This window comes from Panthera leo, chromosome A2 (genome assembly GCF_018350215.1).
Source record: "Panthera leo isolate Ple1 chromosome A2, P.leo_Ple1_pat1.1, whole genome shotgun sequence".
NCBI classification, from domain to species: Eukaryota; Metazoa; Chordata; class Mammalia; order Carnivora; family Felidae; genus Panthera; species Panthera leo.
In genome coordinates, this window is record NC_056680.1 from 76239722 (window position 1) to 76257721 (window position 18000).

Genomic DNA, 18000 nt, shown 5'->3' on the forward strand with positions numbered 1-18000 from the left:
CTCTTTTCAAGGAATGCTTTCCTTATATCTGGCAGGTAGGAAATATCAGGGTATGAGATAAGCAATAGATTTTCCTGTAACCAAAACTGTCCTCTTGCGATTGCTTCTTTCAAAGGAGCAACATACTATAATGGAAAAATGTGACTCATTTTCCAAAAATGTATTGACAAGCAACTTTTCCAGAACAGAGCTCTTTCACTAAGGCAGGAACATCTGTATTTACAACACAGATCTGAAACACCTACATGTTTTTCTGTATAACAGAGTATGTTTCTCTTGGCTGAAACCATGTTTTATCTTCATATTTGAGCAGGAACTTATAAATAGGTCACTCTTAGTCTTTTCTTCAGAAGAACACTGAGCCATTAGTTTTGTTTTAGGAAAAACAGTGAAGTTTAACAGCATAAGATATCATGCTACTCTTTCCACTTTTACACATGCGCACAAAGTTACCATCTGAAGTCTTCTTTAATTCAGTTTTCAGTTTTTCCTGGTCTTCTATTAGTTTTTTATTTTCTGCTTCCAAAATGTGTTCCTCTTCATTGACATAGTTTTTCAAGAGCTATCAGAAAAGAGAGTTATAGAAAGAAGTAAGCTTATATGGCAACAATGAGGTATTATTTCAGGACACAGGCTGAATAACGTATTTAAAATTATTGGTCTTTATTTTATTCTTTATCCTTTAAGTATTTTATAATTTTATACGATATACTTTTGCAGAAACTTGATATTTGGCAAAAAAACAAAAAAATATTTCTTCTTACTAAGGTTGAATCTCTGAAATGAAAATAAGGATTTCTGGTTGGGCTATAATTAAATTATATTTTCAAAAAGTACTTAGGTAAATAATGTGATGCCTTTTCTTCCATTATGTGTGTGATGTAAATCTAAGGGAAAAAAAACAGTTCTGAGTATATTAATTGGTAAACCATTATGTTCCAATTACAGAGCTGTCTACTCAGACTATTTTTATGTAGACCCATCTGTAAAAAAAAAAAAAAAAAAGAAAAAAGAGTATAATGTCAGGATGGATAAGCGTAAAATGACAAGGCCAGCTCTATGCCTGGAAAATTTTACCAAATTTTGAATAGTCATTGAACAGTCCCCAAATTACTTTTATTAATCTTTTACAATGCTCTATTTTGAAATCTATGCTGGTTTTTAAAATGTTTATTATCTGGTTGTAGATTTTCTTTTTTAGGCAAGAAAAATTAAGATCTGAATATTAAAATATTTCAGAATTCTGTATATCTAGAAGGAAACCATCATTGTCAATAGAATTAAGAAGCTGAATTATCTTAAAGAAATTTAAAAAAAAATTAAGTTACCACGAAAGGTAAATTAGGTTAATGGTTGAAAAATAAAATACTTACACATTGGCATGGGTTATTTAAAGTGGCAGTAACTTGATACTGACAGCTTCCACAGTCAGGTAAAAAAGCAGCTTAGGACAATTTTTTTTTAATGTTTATTTTTTAATAATTTATTTATTTTTTAATTTACTTCCAAGTTAGTTAGCATATGGTACAACAATTATTTCAGGAGTAGATTCCTTAATGCCCCTTACCCATTTAGCCCATCCCACAACCCCTCCTTCCAGCAACCCTGTTTGTTCTCTGTATTTAAGAGTCTCTTATGTTTTGTCCCCCTCCCTGTTTTTATATTATTTTTGCTTCCCTTCCCTTATGTTCATCTGTTCTGTGTCTTAAAGTCCTCATATGAGTGAAGTCATATGATATCTGTCTTTCTCTGACTAATTTCGCTTAGCATAATACCCTCTAGTTCCACCCACATAGGTGGAAATGGCAAGATTGCATTCTTTCTGATTGCTGAGAAATACTCCATTGTAAATATATACCACATCTTCTTTATCCATTCATCTGGACATTTGGGTTCTCTCTACAGTGTGGCTATTGTTGACAGTGCTGCTATAAACACTGGGGTGCATGTGCCCCTTCGAAATAGCATACCTGTATCCCGTGGATAAATACCTAGTAGTGCAATTGCTGGGTCGTAGGGTAGTTCTATTTTTAATTTTTTGAGGAGCCTCCATACTGTCTTCCAGAATGGCTGCACCAGTTTGCATTCCCACCAGGAGTGCAAAAGTTTGGATGTCTTTTATTTCTTTTATGTTGTCTGATTGCTGAGGCTAAGGCTTCCAATACTACGTTGAATAACAGAAGTGAGAGTGGACATCCCTAAGGTCAGGAAAGCTCTCAGTTTTTATCCATTGAGGATGACATTAGCGGTAGTATTTTTTTTTTTTTTTTTTTTTTTTTTTTGAGAGAGAGAGAGAGAGAGTGCGAGAAAGGGAGGGGCAGAAAGGGAGGGAGACACAGAATCCGAAGGAGGCTTCGGGCTCCGAGCTGTCAGCACAAAGCCCAATGCGGGGCTCGAACTCACAAAACTAAAGATCACAACCTGAGTTGAGATCAAGAGTCGGACGTTTAACTGACTGCACCACCCCGGCGCCCCAGCTTAGGACAATTTTAGACAAAGTGACAGAAAAGAAATTCTACTGCAAGGTGATTCCTTTTCTCATGTAAGCAATAAACGAAACTCACCAAGTTCTACTGAGCATGGGCCACATGCAAATACATTACAATTTTTACAACTAGATGATATAAGGGATAAAAATGTAAGAAAAAGATGGACTCTGCTCTCACCTAACTTCAATCTAATGGAGTGGATGAGACAAGAACATAAAAATGGTAGCACAAGATCAAATACAGTATCATTGTGTTATAACAGATATTAGGCAGCTCAGAAGAAAGAACAAAAGCTCTAATATTGTTAGGAGACAAAAAACTAAAGTATATACTTAAGGAACTGCCTATCTTCAAAATTAAAAAAAATTTTTTTAAAGAGCAGAAACAAGAATTTTTTCAAATCTCTATAAATTTGTTGCCACTTCAAGTTCAAAATAATCCTAGCTGTTATTTCACTGATTTCAGTTCACACAGTCTTCAGTGATTACCCAAATTGGAAGAGAACCACTGAGCTGCAGGAATGTTTACACTGACTGCTTGAATTATTATGCCATTGACTTGGAAAAGGTGGATTTGTGTTGGTCTTGTAAATAAGCTTTCATTATTGCACCTGCAAACTTGTCTAAATTTATTATGTGTGACTTGATGCTGGAGAAAGACCAAGAGCCCTGGAACTGAAATTCAATAGCTAGCCACTGGCTACAATCCTGCATGTGCTCACTGTCCACCTACCTTATACCACCTTGGCAAGGGCTGGACAAAAAACTAGTAAGAAATAAAACTCCATCACTGTTGTCATTTTAAAGCAGTTAAATTAAAAGTTCATTGGTCTTTCATAACTGTTTCACTTAATGAACTGAATGTCAGAACAGAAAGGGGTCTCAGGCACCATCTGCAAGTCATTTTATAAGAGAGTAACAAAAAGTCACAAAACAATGTGGTTAAGGGTGTGGATTCTAGAGCCACTCTGCCTGGATTCAAATCTTGCTTTTGTGGTTTATTAGCTGAATGGTTTTGTGCAAGTCATTTAACACTATGCTTCCGCTTCCTCGTGTATAAAATGCAGATAATAACAGCACCAACCTCGTGGGGTTGTTGCGAGAACTGACATGTTCCTGTGAAGCATATGAAGCAGTACCCAGCAGAATGCTAGCTGCTATTTATAACCCTGAAGCTCAGAACATACAAGGTGGCTTGCTCCAGACCACAATGCTAATTATTGGTAGAGTTAGGACTGGTACCTAAGTGTCTTGGATCTCAGGATAAAGTGACTTCCATTCGATAAGGTGTCTCTGACACGGAATAAAGAATTGTTTCACTAATTTTATCTTTTCTGAGCTAGTATTTCAAAATCTACATGAAGTATCTTAAAACAGAAGTTATCTTTCATATTTTGACCTCTGGCTTTTCTTGGTCAATTAGTTACACTCTGGGCACTGACAGTATTGATGTACAACTCACAAATTTTCTCCCTCACATGTACTAGGTTTAGCTCAGCAAATCTGTACATCTCAGATGATCTAGGGCCATTGACTGGGTCAAGATACACAGGAAGCAGGAAACCAGGACAGCATGGAATCAAAGGAGAGGAAAACAAAAAACAAATAAGCAAACAAACAAAAAAAAAAAAAAAAAACAAAAAAAAAGAAAAGGGAGAAATTGTGGGAGAATCAAAGAATCTGTAGTCATTAAGTAAATTTCCTTGCAAAGGTAACTCATTGTGAAAACAATTCCAAAACAAGAGTTCCAAAAATGGTTTGAGAAAGGTTACTTTTTTTTGAAGGACAAGACTACTTTAAGGATGTTAATTATGGTGTATTTCAACATACTAGAACCCAAACTACACAAAAATGCTTTCCATTTTCTTAGAGCTGAAGAGTAAAACAACTAAAGAGTGAGAGGAAAAAGGCAGTGTTCTGTTGGTAGTTAGAACTCATAACTCTAACATGATGGGCACAATTTTAAATCAAGATAGGTACACAGTAAGTTTACAAATACAAGGCTGTGTGCTTTTGAGTTTAGCCATCATGTATTAATCAAAGCTTTGAGGGTTTTGTTTTTATTTTTGCCACTGTGAAGTGAGATCAAAGGATGGAAAATGAAGCAAGTAATATTGAGATACAAAATGAGGCTGATTTTGCTACTGAAACATTCTAAAAAAGCAAAAATGACTTATTGTTTGCTTTTGAATACAGAAATACCAAGAGCTTGATTTCCCAGAACTATATTTACTACAAAGGGAAATTTACAAGACATCTATGGACCAATGCCTTTTCAAAACAGAATAAAACAAAGTAAAAAAAACTGGTGCTCATTCTCTAAAAGTTTCCTTAAAAGATGCTGGTTTCAACCCCCTGCCCCAAAGAAACCTCCTTCAGTGCTGTTTTATATGAAAAAAGGTCTTTCTTTACCTTTTGTCTGTAGTGGAAAATAAGGCAGACAGCACTAGAAATAAAACATGGGTTCTAAATAGGTGATCATTATACTGTAGCATCAAACACAGTTTTTTTTGCAGTGAGTTCTGCCTTACCTATAGGTTCTGGAAAGCCTTGTGTCGTATTATGTATTGGCTTGTTCGTTTAGAATAGATACAAGGTGGTTCTTATAGTTCTTTCTATAGGAGGCTAGGCTTTAAGATTAAGTATTTTAATTCTCTACTGTTAAATCAACACTTTTTACATAAATATAACTTGGTATAATACATAATTGACTATTTGCATTTCATTAATTTACAATAGGAAAATCATCTTGTTGGATTATTTTAGGAATGCTTTTTTTTCAAGAAAATTTGTTTCACTTCTGAATGGTTCCATTGGCACTTTTTTCTAAGAAATACAATTAACAAAACTTACAGACCTTAAGATGAACTACAAACATTCAAGCTATGAGATCTGACTCCTAAATTTTACACTTAACAAAAAAAAATACCTCAAATAATTTTGTAGCTATCATTTATTTATTCATTTATTTTATTTAATAGCGAAAATATTAGTACCTAATATACACTCTCCCTGAATGGCAGGGCAATTACAACATAGGGTTCTCAAAGTAGTAGTATCAGCAGCATGGCCAAATTAAAGATTTTAAATACTATATGCAGGGGCACCTGGGTGGCTCAGTCGGTTAGGTGTCCGACTTCAGCTCAGGTCATGATCTTGTGGTTCATGAGTTTGAGCCCCACGTCGGGCTCTATGCTGACAGCTCGGAGCCTGGACCTGTTTCAGAATCTGTGACTCCCTCTCTCTGTCCCCTCCCCAGCTCATGCTATGTCTCTGTCTCTCAAAAAATAAGTAAACATTAAAAAAAAATACTATATGCAGTGATCCATCTTAGCATAAACTACTTTCCTCTGCTTCCTACGTAATGAACATTTAAAACAAAACAAATTTTAAAAATGGCTTAAAAAATAATTTAACTGAAAAGGAAATGGCAACATAGAGACTTATAAAGATTTGCTTTAGGTTATAAACTAAAATTAATGGTAATAAAGGAATTAAAAACCATATTCCCAGAATATTTTTTTTTTCGATTATAGGAAACAGGTTCAATGGTGTTAATCTACAATAGAGGGAAACTGAGAACAAACAAATCTAAAGGATAATAAGACACTTTTGAAACAATCATTTTATAGAACAGTATTGCTATTTATGGTAATTTTTGCTTACAAATTATAAAAATGCTCTTTTTGATACTGAAAAATAATATACCTTGGGAAAACCAACAACATTTACACATATTAAAATTTTTTTTTATGTTTATTTATTTTTAAGAGTGACAGAGGCAGAGTGTGAGCAAGGGAGGGGCAGAGAGAGAGGGAGACACAGAATCCAAAGCAGGCCCCAAGCTCTGAGCTGTCAGCACAGAGCCTGACGCGGGGCTCAAGCTCACATAACGTGAGATCATTACGTCCAAAGTCGGATGCTCAACTGACTGAGCCACCCAGGTGTCCCCGTTTACACACGTTTTAAAAAAGCAAACTTAAAATAAATACCTGTTTTAGTCTTTCATTCTCTTCCATGAATTTTTTGGCAGCCTCATTAGTATTTTCTGCTTGAGTTTTAAGTACTCCTTTGTTTGACAGTTCTATAGCCAGCTGAGTAATAAGGGTAACCAGACGTCTCAACACACTAAACAAAACAAAACAAATCAGATTAATGTATAACTAGATTAGTCATTAGGAATTGCAATTTAAGATAAAAAGTCATTGTCAAATGATTCTCCTTTAGGTATGGATATGGTGGAGGGAGATGTTTAAGGAGGACATGTTTCTTTCTTTTCCTTCCTTCCTTCCTTCTTTCCTTTCTCTCTCTCTTTGTAAATCCAAGTCTTTCTGTCAGAACAAGGCTGTGTCTCATTCCTTTGTAGTCTGTTACAAGACTAGCACCTGGAAGATCAGTTCAGCAGTACTTGTTCATTATCTTCTTTTTAGAGGCCATGAGGAGTAGAAACAGAATTTTATTTTACATTTTTATTTATTTTAGAGAGACAGAGCACAAGTGGGGGAGGGGCAGAGAGAGAATGAGACACAGAATCTGAAGCAGGCTCCAGGCTCCGAGCTGTTAGCACAGAGTCTGGTGTGGGGCTTGAACTCACAAACTTTGAGATCATGACCTGAGCCGAAGTCGGACACTTAACTGACTGAGCCACCCAGACGTCCCGAAACAGAATTTTAGACAGTGTGGCAGGTCAGTAAGTCCCGAAACAGAATTTTAGACAGTGTGGCAGGTCAGTAAGTGAAGTCGTTTTTGCTCTTTTGGTTCTTTTTTTCCCCTACCACCTCAAAATCTGCTATTTAAAGAGCATTGTGTGAGGTTGGCCAAGCCTAAAAACTGGTCATTCACATTTGTTTATGGGTAACTTCCATTGTTAGAAATTAATATCTTCAAATATTCATTCAACAGGTATTTCCTTTGCTAGTAGGTATTAGGAACTGCTAAGTGTTAAATACTATGCTATGCACTGGGGACATAGCAGCAAATGAGACAAAGTCTTTCAAGGAGTTTGGGTTCTAGTTGGTGAGGCAAGAGTTACAACGGTATTTAATTGCAAACATGAATGATACTCAAAAGAGCACACAGCAGAAGCTACCTGCTTTGGGGGCAATGATGGTCACACAAACGGCTTCTCTGTGAAAGGGGCTGAAGGATGAACAGAAATTAGCCAGGGAAGAGCAGGGAGTTCTGGGAGAAGGAAAAGCAGGTGTGAAGACCTTGAAGCAGGAAGAAGTTAGGTACTCAATAAATATTTGTTGCAAGAATGAATGAAAGAACAGTGACGGGCAGTGTGGGTAGAAGTGATGTAAATGTCAGAGAACAGTATGAGACAAGGGGCCAGATCATGAAGGGCCTTCTGCACCCATCTAGCCTACAAGTCATAATGGCTGATGGTTATTTGGGTATATCATCGGCTTTCTTTTATGGAGATGTCAGTATACTAAACAGTGTAGAAAAAAAGATCTGTGAGTAGGAAAAATGAGTTAGAGAAACATAAATCATGTTCTAAAATTGTGCTTTTTAAAAACTTACAGCCAGAAAAATAATGAAAATCCAGAAATGTAAAGATTCCTTTGAGACCTAAAAAGTTTCATTTGTGCATGTTCATAGGCACCAGGTTTACTGCTTAAGCCTCTTTCAATGGCAGGTATAGAGGAGTATTTCCTTACTTCTCTCACAGCATCTATTAGAGAAAAAGAAAAAAAAAACATTACTTTTAGTTTTTAATAATATAAAATTGCTATTAAAATGGAAAGCAGTTTTGGGGTGCCTGGGTGGCTCATTTGGTTAAGCATTTGACCCGTGATTTCGGCTCAGGTCATGATCGCAGGACTACATGGTCTAGCCCCATGTTGGGCTCCAAGCTGAGCGTGGAGCCTGCTTAAGATTCTATCTCTCCCTCTCTCTCTGCCCGTGCTCCCTTCTCTCTCTTTCTAAAATAAAATTAAAAAAAAAAAAAAAAAAGAAGGAAACAAGTTTGAAAATAACTGAACTTTTAAATAATGGACTTTTTGGACAGGTTCTCTTTTCGTCTTTTCCTCTACAACACCTGGGAGGACACATGCTCAGAAGAGATGTTCTGTAAATGGATGCTAGTGGCAACTAGCCAAAACTACAAAAACTTGTAACAAGTTTTTTTGTTTTTGTTTTTGTTTTTACTATTCATCTGGGACTTATTATCATTGTACTGTCTCTCATCTCCAGCTACACTGCAAACTGTTATCCTTCACTCTTTCTATCCCTAATAGGCTGAATAAAATTCAACCTGTTGACGATAGTATATAGGTCATCTTCCATTGCAATCAATGGCAAGAGACTATCCTATTTTCCATTCTGTATTAGCATTTTATTATATCTATTATTTCTTTAATATCATCAAATCATTATGGTAATTATTAAAGTAATATTAAGTCACTTAAATTAATATTATTAAAGTAACATTGATATTATTAATATATTATTACTCATCAAGGTACCTGGGTGTCTCAGGCGGTTAAGTGTCTGACTTTGGCTCAGGTCATGATCTCACAGGTTGAGAGTTCGAGCCCCGCATCAGGCTCTCCGTTGTCAGCATGGAGCCCACTTGGGATCCTCTGTCTCCCTCTTTCTCTGCCCCTCCCCTGCACTCTCTCTCTCAGATAAACTTAAAAAAAATATATTATAACTTGTTAATACTAGTAATATTAATATGACTTCACTGAGATTTTAGAAATATTTGGCTACACTGACATTATATATATGGGTATATATATGTGTGTGTATATACACACACATATATATACCTATACATATATATACATATATATACCCATATATACATATATATACCCGTATATATACTTTTGTTTTAGTTTATTTTCAATTATAGAGTTTGCCTTTCTCTAGCTTCATAAAATTTAAAGTTTTTTCCTTCAAATTCTGGAACAGTTTAAGCAGAACTAATAACATCTGCTTTTTGAAAGTGGTAGAATTTCTTACAAAATTATCTGGTTTTATTCTTCTCTGAAGGAGGTAGCTTTTTTATAACTTTCTATAATTCTTCCATGGAAAATTGGTCTGCTTAAATTTTCTGTATCTCCTAGCATTCATCTGACAAGTTATATTTCTCTACAAAATTACCCACTTCGTGTAGGCTTTCAGATTTATTTGCATAGAAGTGTACAAAATAGTCTCTTAAATTATCCTTAAGAAATTTTCTTAGACAGGGTGCCTGGGTGGCTCGGTCAGTTAAGCATCTAACTCTTGATTTTGGCTCAGATCATGATCTCATGGTTTGTGAGACTGAGCCCTATGTCAGGTTCTGTGCTGGGCATGGAACCTGTTTGGGATTCTCTCTCTCCCTCTCTCTTTGCTCCTTCCCCGTGTGTGCTCCCTCTCTCAAAATAAATAAACTTAAAACAATTTTTTTCTTGGTCTTAATGGCCATTTCCCCTTTTCATTCCTCAGACTGTCGCAATAATATACAAAGAGCATACCAACAACCACTACAAAATAACTAAAAAACCCACCAAATAGTATTTTATTAAATAAAAAATAGTTTTTTTATTAAAAAAACATTTTTTTAATGTTTATTCATTTTTGTAAGTGAAAGCGAGAGAGATAGAGTGTGAACAGGGGAGGGGCAGAGAGAGAGGGAGATACAGTCTCTGAAGCAGGCTCCAGGCTTTGAGCTGTCAGCACAGAGCCGGATATGGGGCTCGAACTCATGAACTGTGAGATCATGACCTGAGCCTAAGTTGGACGCTTAACCAACTGAGCCACCCAGGCACCCCCTTTGGCTTTTTTTTTTTTAAGTTTATTTATTTAGTTTGAAAAAGAGCAAGCAGCAGAGGGGAAGAGAACAAGCGAGATAGGGAGAATCCTAAGCAGGCTCTGCCCTGCCAGTGTGGAGCCCAACGTGGGTCTTGAACCCACAAACCATGAGGTCATGACCTGAGCTGAAATCAAGAATCAGACGCTCAACCGATTGAGCCACCCAGGCGCCTCAAAGCTTCTTTGGCTTTTAAATGAAAATAATATTTCTGGATCTATTATGCAGAAATGCTGAAAATTAATTAATAATATCAAAGAAGTTTATAAATACAAATGGTCCTACAAACCCACCTGTAGAATAAAATCACCTGTAGAAAAGGAGACTGTGTGTGAAAAATGAAGTAAGGGCAACGATAGGGGCAGGGTGTAATACGTAGTCAATTTTCTATAAACCACGTGGAGATAGCCTTGTTTGGATCACTTGTGGAAACTTTCAAAACCTGGGATGCATTTCTGCTGACACTAAACATATTCCAGGGTTTCCTGCTTCCTTTCTGCCTATTCCCACCCCTTGAAACACACATAAACACATTCAGTTAATACAGGCTCTAGGAACATGAAACCTGGTAATGATTACCTTATTAGAGAAACAAACAACAGGAAAAGTGAGATAAAATTGAAAGTAAAGTAATAAATTATACTTGAGCAATCTACTGGTTTTACATTATACTTTTGTCATTCTAGTGGCTAAGAACACTGGACTGTGTACTTAACATACGCTAATACATTTAAACCTTTAAACACCTCAGTGAAGCAGGTGTGATTACCCTATTCTGAGATGGAAACACTGAGGTTTAAAGGGTAAGTCCTGATCTACCTGCCTTTACCATCTATGGTCAAAGCTCCTGCATTAACCATCCTTGATGTCCCTATTCTCTGAGAATTAATTACCCATCCTACCCATGGATGTAGGGTCTAGTCAGTGGTCATGGTTCTGTGCTTTGTGACTCCTATCCTTATTCCTTATAACTGAAATTCAGACTCAGAAGTGCCTAATTAATCCTTGCATATTTCTGGAGTGATGACATTTGGCAGCTATGTGGTGCCCACTTTCTGGTTTGGGAATAGAGCATCAGAGTCCATGGAGATAAGGAAGAATGAAGTAGACCCACAGAATAATGCAGGGCACGAAAGAGACACTTGAGTTCCTAGGACTAATCCCTCCCTGGAATCTGGCTTCCTTCCTTCCCTGAACTGCTCTAAAACAACCCTGCATTTTATTCTAAGTTCCCCTTTCTTGCTCAAGTGAGGTCTGTTCATTTCTGATATATGTAACCAAAAGAACCTTAGAGTACCATTCTCCTTCCTTATATGGATATGTGGCAGCTTTTAGTAGAAATTCTTGTGATAACTTTACAGTTAAAAGATCACGATACCAGAGCCAGTAGGAGCTGCAGAAATAGCTGCCTTTTCTCTCTCTGTTCTACAAATGGATAAAAGAGACTCAGAGAGATGACGTGCCAAAAGGCAAACAGTTAGCTGGTGGCAGAGTTGGGACCTGTTTTCCTTACTTTCCTTTGCTTGTTTTTTGTGGTTGTTGTTTTTTTATTAATTTTTTTAATGTTTATTTATTTATTTTTTTCAACGTTTTTTATTTATTTTTGGGACAGAGAGAGACAGAGCATGAACGGGGGAGGGGCAGAGAGAGAGGGAGACACAGAATCGGAAACAGGCTCCAGGCTCCGAGCCATCAGCCCAGAGCCCGACGCGGGGCTCGAACTCACGGACCGTGAGATCGTGACCTGGCTGAAGTCGGACGCTTAACCGACTGCGCCACCCAGGCGCCCCAATTTAATGTTTATTTTTGAGAAACAGAGAGGAAGAGAGAGGGAGACAGAGGATCTGAAGCAGGCTCTGTGCTGAGAGCCGAGAGGTTGATGCAGGGCTTGAACTCAGGAACTGTGAGATCATGACCTGAGCTGAAATCAGACACTAAGCCGACTGAGCCACCTACGCGGCCCTGTCCTTTACTTGTTTAATGTTACTTCTTACGTGGCTGGAGATTTTCTTTTTTTTTTTTTTTTTAACGTTTATTTATATTTGAGAGACAGAGACAGAGCACGAGTGGGGAAGGGGCAGAGAGAGAGAGACAAAGAATCCGAAGCAGGCTCCAGGCTCCAAGCTGTCAGCATAGAGCCTGACGCAGGGCTTAAACTCACAGACTATGAGATCATGACCTGAGTTGAAGTTGGACGCTCAACCGACTGAGCCATCCAGGAGCCCCTGACTGGAGATTTTCTTGATAACAATAGCATACCATGGAACAAATACTGACATTTTGAAATAATGCATGAACCCATTCACATCCTGATACAGTCATCTACTCATACCTTCTCACACCAGCTGTTCCTCATTTTATAAGAAGGAATTCATTTCAGAGGTTGGTGGTATGGAACATGGGAAACATTTCTTCATAAAACAGTGACATATATGGCAGTTAACCCAGGATGGCCCCTGTACAACCCACTATATATCAATAGCAACATTAACTTAGTTAATTAAAAACCCAGTGAATTCATTAACTAAAAAAACCCTTAGAGTTAAGCTTAGTCAAAAGTGGAATTCAGTACTTACCTAGAAATAGAACAATCAATAGGACTATAATAGTAAGGAAAGCCTTGTTCCAGAAAGTTGCAATTTTACCCCAGACATTAAATGAAAAAATTTTCTGCCATCTGTAAAGTAATACAATTACATTAGGTATAAAAAAAATCAAAAGATTCTGAAATGCTTTGCAAATATTCAATTAACATTTTGGTAACTGTATAGTGAGTGAAAAGAATTACAGAAATTTAATTTTTCATGTCATATCAGAGATTTACCAATTCTCTCATATGACATAAGAGTGTCTCGTGAAACAACTCAAGTTTAATGATAATCTGACATTGTCTTCTGTCTGGTGGCTTAAATCTTCTGAAGTGAAAATAGCTAGCTTTTAAAGTAAAGATACATGATCAAAACCTTAAAAAGGAATTCTTATAGTAATATGCTATATTGCTGATAGAAGTTATCACTTTGTATCTTTTCGCTAATCAGGATAATAACTCAGAAATAACAAAGGCCTATTGGTCTAATAATCAGCAGCATTTCAGGAGGAAGGGGTCCAACTCTGCATTGTTTATTTTTACATAGTATACTTCTAACATCTACTCCAAGTAAAAGAATTCTCTATTTTTACAAGGGAACTAAAAATGTCATTGAGATGTTACATACATAAAGTGCAAAGAAGTTGAAATAGATTAATAGATTAATGAAGTTTTACATATGTATATACTCATGATTACCACTCAGATCAAGATGTGAACACGGGAAACAAAATGGTGGGAAAAAAGTCTAGATGGATTGAATGGCACAAAGACACAGAGGTAAGAAAGTATGGATTATAAATGACAAAGATGAAACCAATCCACCACACAATTGGGAAGGTAACAAACTTTGTACAGGGCATTTTATTTATTTTATTTTTTAAAGTTTATTCATTTTGAGAGGCAGGGAGGGAGCTCGAGCAGGGGAGGGGCAGAGAAAGAGAGGGAAAGAGAGAGAGAATCCCTAACAGGTTCCATACTGTCAGCACAGAGCCTGACGTGGGGCTCGAACTCCCGAAACCAAGAGTCAGATGCTTAGCTGACTGAGCCCCCCAGGTGTCCCTGTACAAGGGCATTTTAAATGAATAACAGATGAACGAAGTCCAAAGGAGACATATGAAAGTAATAAGCACCTAAATAAGGTTCAAACACTAACAACCTAAAAAAAAGTTTTACTTCAAGATTATGACAAATTATTGGCTAATAACTTTCGAGAACAACCCTAAGTAGTAACTCGAAGTTGCAAGGAGAGGGAGACTGACATAGGTGAAGGAGGTCCTTCTGTCTCTATGCTTCCAATGCCAGAGACGCTATTCAAATTTTTCATTACAAAAAATTTTATATTTTTAGAAAAAGAACGTAAGTGGCAATACCTTCATCTAAGACCCACTGTAAATTCACATTTTAGGGGCCAGTATAGAAAGGAACACAAAAGAGAACTCCTACAGGGAGCAACTAGCAGTCTCTACTGAGACACACTTCAAGGAAAACTGATAATAGCTATTATATTTTCAGTCCTTACCATACTATGGTTCTAAGCACTTGTATGTATTTTAGCTCATTTTATCACCACGACCACTATATGAGGTGGATACCAGTATTACCTCTATTTGACAGATGGGGAAACTGGCCAGAGATGGTAAATAATTTGCATAGGGTCATACAGTAACATGCAGAGCTGAAATACACACTCAGGCAGTCTGACTTCTAAGCATGTGTCTTTAACCAGTGGGTTCAGTGAGAAAATGATAGCCTAAATTAAATAAAATTGAATCCTTCTCTTTGACAACTATGGTGATACATGCATAAAAGATGTGGATACACACAGTAAGGACTGTGTGTATATTGTAAATGAGTTGTGTACACATATATTTTCTTATGTATATTTGTACATGAGTATATAATCTGTGTACTTACATACACATCTATCCAAGAGCTACTTGAAAAAGACAGGAAAATAATTATATTTGGCAGGAAGAAAAATATCCATATTCTATGGATTTTTTTACATTTATTTATTTTTGAGAGACAGAGCACAAGTTGGGGGGTGGGGAGGGTGCAGAGAGAGAATGGGACACAGAATCCAAAGCAGGCTTCAGGCTCTGAGCTGTCAGCACAGAGCCCGACTCGCGGCTGGAACTCACAAACCCTGAGATCATGACCTGAACTGAAGTCGGACTCTTAACTGACTGAGCCACCCAGGCACCCCACTATGGATCATTTTCATGGAAAAAACATTAATGGACAAAAATATATATATATTTTTGGAAATGCTTAAGCCTTATTTATAAATAACATCTTTCTTTCTTTTGAATACAGGACTCTCTTGTTGGACCTACCACCAAAAAGCTAACAGGGTGTTATAGAAATTTCAAACCAACAGGATAAGCAGTAGAGTAGAAGAAGCACCAGGCTGAAAGCCAGATTCTTGTCTAGAGTCAGCCACAGATCAGCTAGATGACCTTAGACTACTTTCCCTATATAAGAATAAGTGGGTTGGATAAAATGATCTCTAATGCTCCTTCCTACAGTGTGATTCAATTTTTTTTCTTTAGTAAGGAAGAAAAAAGTGATGGCATAACTCATAGGCAAGAACAGGAGTAGAAATCTAGGTAGGTAAGAAGCAAGTTAATGGGGCGCCTGGGTGGCTTGGTCGGTTGAGCGTCCGACTTCAGCTCAGGTCATGATCTCACGGGCCGTGAGTTGGAGCCCCGCATCCGGCTCTGTGCTGACAGCTCAGAGCCTGGAGCCTGTTTCAGATTCTGTGTCTCCCTCTCTCTCTGCCCCTCCCCTGTTCATGCTCTGTCTCTCTCTGTCTCAAAAATAAATAAAAACGTTAAAAAAAAATTTCTTATAAAAAGAAGCAAGTTAAGAGTTGTAAAGACCACCTGGACCCTGAGCCAAAGTAAAAACTTACGTAAGTCTCTTCCAGTCATGGGTTCTCACTAAACTTCTCTCTAGGATCTCATTTATGAAAGATTTTCTTTTATGCCAGGAGCATGAACAAAGGTGTTGCAACATTTTTATTACAAGTGTATTTCACCATCCATACTAATCAACTTTCTGGATCTAAAACTGAACTCATATGGTAGCTACACTTGTGGTGAGCACAGCATAGTTATAGAGAAGTCAAATCACTACTCTGTACACCTGAAACTAATGTAACATTGTGTGTCAACTTTCCAACCTCCCCCCCCCCCCCCAATAAATAGGAGGATGATTGCAGGGGAAAAGTCAGCCAATGCTTCAATTGAAATACTTTTACTCTACTTACAGACCTTTCAAAGTTCCTTACTAACGAATTAAGGCTAATGTATGTATGGTTATGGTACGTTCCATATTCAGCACTTTAAATATATATTAATTCTGTCTACGGAAAAAAGCAGTAAAACATTAATGAAACTATTTTTGGGTTGCATAAGGCCAAAACGAAGAATCATTTACTGGCATAAGTCTCTACATTGTTTTTCGTTCCACTGCCCGAATGAAACATTTCTGCACCCATTTGGTGCTGTAAACATTTATCCATTTCCCTTTTTTGAGTTCACTGTTCCAAGTCAGGGCAATAAAAAAGGTTAAGTCTGATGACAGGTATTAAGAGCACAACCACTGCTATATTGTTTCTGTAACCAAGAGAGTCAAGAGGACTGGGCCCTTTTCCTTTTAGAAGCAAGCGGAGACAAAGTTAATTCGTTTGTACACATAATAATATTTATATAACGTGATATTTTAACATCATTAGATATTACCTAAAATTTGTGAGTTTAAAGAGCACCTTGAATATAATCAGCGTTCAAAACTTTTTAATCCTAAGGAAACTTTTCTCATATCACTCGTAACAGTCTAAAGTAGCTAATCATATGCTTATTGTACTTATTGTAACTTATCGCAACAATTTGCAGGTTTCCTACCTCTGAGGAGGAATAAAAGGAAGACAGAAGATTAAAATAAGTCCTATTTCAGCATAAAGAAAGGTTGCAACTGCCACCCACTGGAGTGTCATTTTTTTCCTCTTCACACCTAAATAGAGAAACACTTATTTTACTTTACTGCCTTTTAGAGAAAAACTTGATTAAAGCCCTGGGGCGTAATGTTTTCGTCCAGGGGGGCAGACGGGGCCGGTCCCTCCTCTAACCCGTGGCACCTGGCCTTAACCTCCAGTGGGAGGGGCAGGGCAGGGGTCAAGGGTGGGCCCACAGGTCCGCGTCTCCACTTCCCCTGCGAGCTGTGCGGAACCGGCCTGCACCGCACAGAGGACGTGCTGGCCCGCCACCCTCGCAGCGACAGAAGCCTAACGCCACCCTCCACTAACGCCCGCGCCTAGGCGCCCTCCTTCTCCGCGAACGCGCCGCGGGCACGGCCTGCTCCCGTGGTCCAACCGCGGAGGGCGCTGCGCGACCCCGCGCGGCGTGGCGCTCCTCCCCGCCGCGGGGACCGCGGCCCCCCGGAAGCCCGTCCGGCCTTACCCCGCCTGCGGCCCGTCTGGCTCCCCGCGCTGCTCCGCGCCACCGACGCGCGGGACGTCAGACGCCGCGGCGGGGCGGAGGTTGGGGGGGAGGGGAGCGGGGCCGGGGAGAGCGCCCCACCCCCTCCTCGTCTGCCCCCGCCCCCGCTCGGCCGGCTCCGGAGCCCAGCCCCCCCAGCCCCGAACCTGGGGGCCCGCACTCCCCGGCGTCGCTGGCGGCGCGAGGACGACGATTAGCAATAATTGTTTTGTAATTGATGGTGGAGTTGGGAGGGTGACTCACACTTTTCGGGCGCATGCTTGGGGTTCCCGAGTCAACTTCTTGAGAGCCGACCTTAAATTTCTAATAAAGTGTGGTTTGGTTGGGAGGGGTTGCGGTTAATCGACGTTTTCTGAAAGGGCTTCGTGGGGTCCACGAAGGAATGGCTCCGGGGCGGCAGGGTTTGATGGAGTGATGCAATTCAGTGAACGTGTTTGAAAGGCATTCCTTTCCTGTTCTGTCTCTTTTGGGGTAGAAACAGTTTTATTGTCCGGAATTAAGCTCTAGTTAAATGGGAGGGCCAGGATTGGGTGGTTGTGCAGTATTTTTTTCTGAGAACGTGGAAGAAAATGCAGCTTCGAAACATATTTTCCTGCTCTTGTCCATAGGCTGGGAA

The 18000-nt window shown here is 38.6% G+C and overlaps 1 protein-coding gene across 3 annotated transcripts in view; it reads right to left on the reverse strand.

Annotated features, from left to right (window-relative positions):
• LOC122206201 (B-cell receptor-associated protein 29) overlaps positions 1-17431 on the reverse strand; it is a 56304-nt gene extending 38873 nt beyond the window's left edge. Inside the window, exons 1-6 of one of the 3 annotated variants that reach the window (XM_042915168.1) lie at positions 17346-17431; positions 16791-16899; positions 12869-12969; positions 8015-8165; positions 6481-6616; positions 454-562 (exon numbers count right to left, since the gene is read on the reverse strand). In XM_042915168.1, coding sequence (XP_042771102.1) covers positions 454-562; positions 6481-6616; positions 8015-8165; positions 12869-12969; positions 16791-16882 — 589 coding nt within the window. In that variant the 5' untranslated portion in view covers positions 16883-16899; positions 17346-17431. Of the gene's footprint in view, positions 1-453; positions 563-6480; positions 6617-8014; positions 8166-12868; positions 12970-16790; positions 16900-17023; positions 17263-17345 lie in introns of those variants that run through there. The other 2 variants (XM_042915159.1, XM_042915151.1) reach the window with 2 other exon arrangements.
• Between the last annotated feature and the right edge of the window lie 569 nt (positions 17432-18000).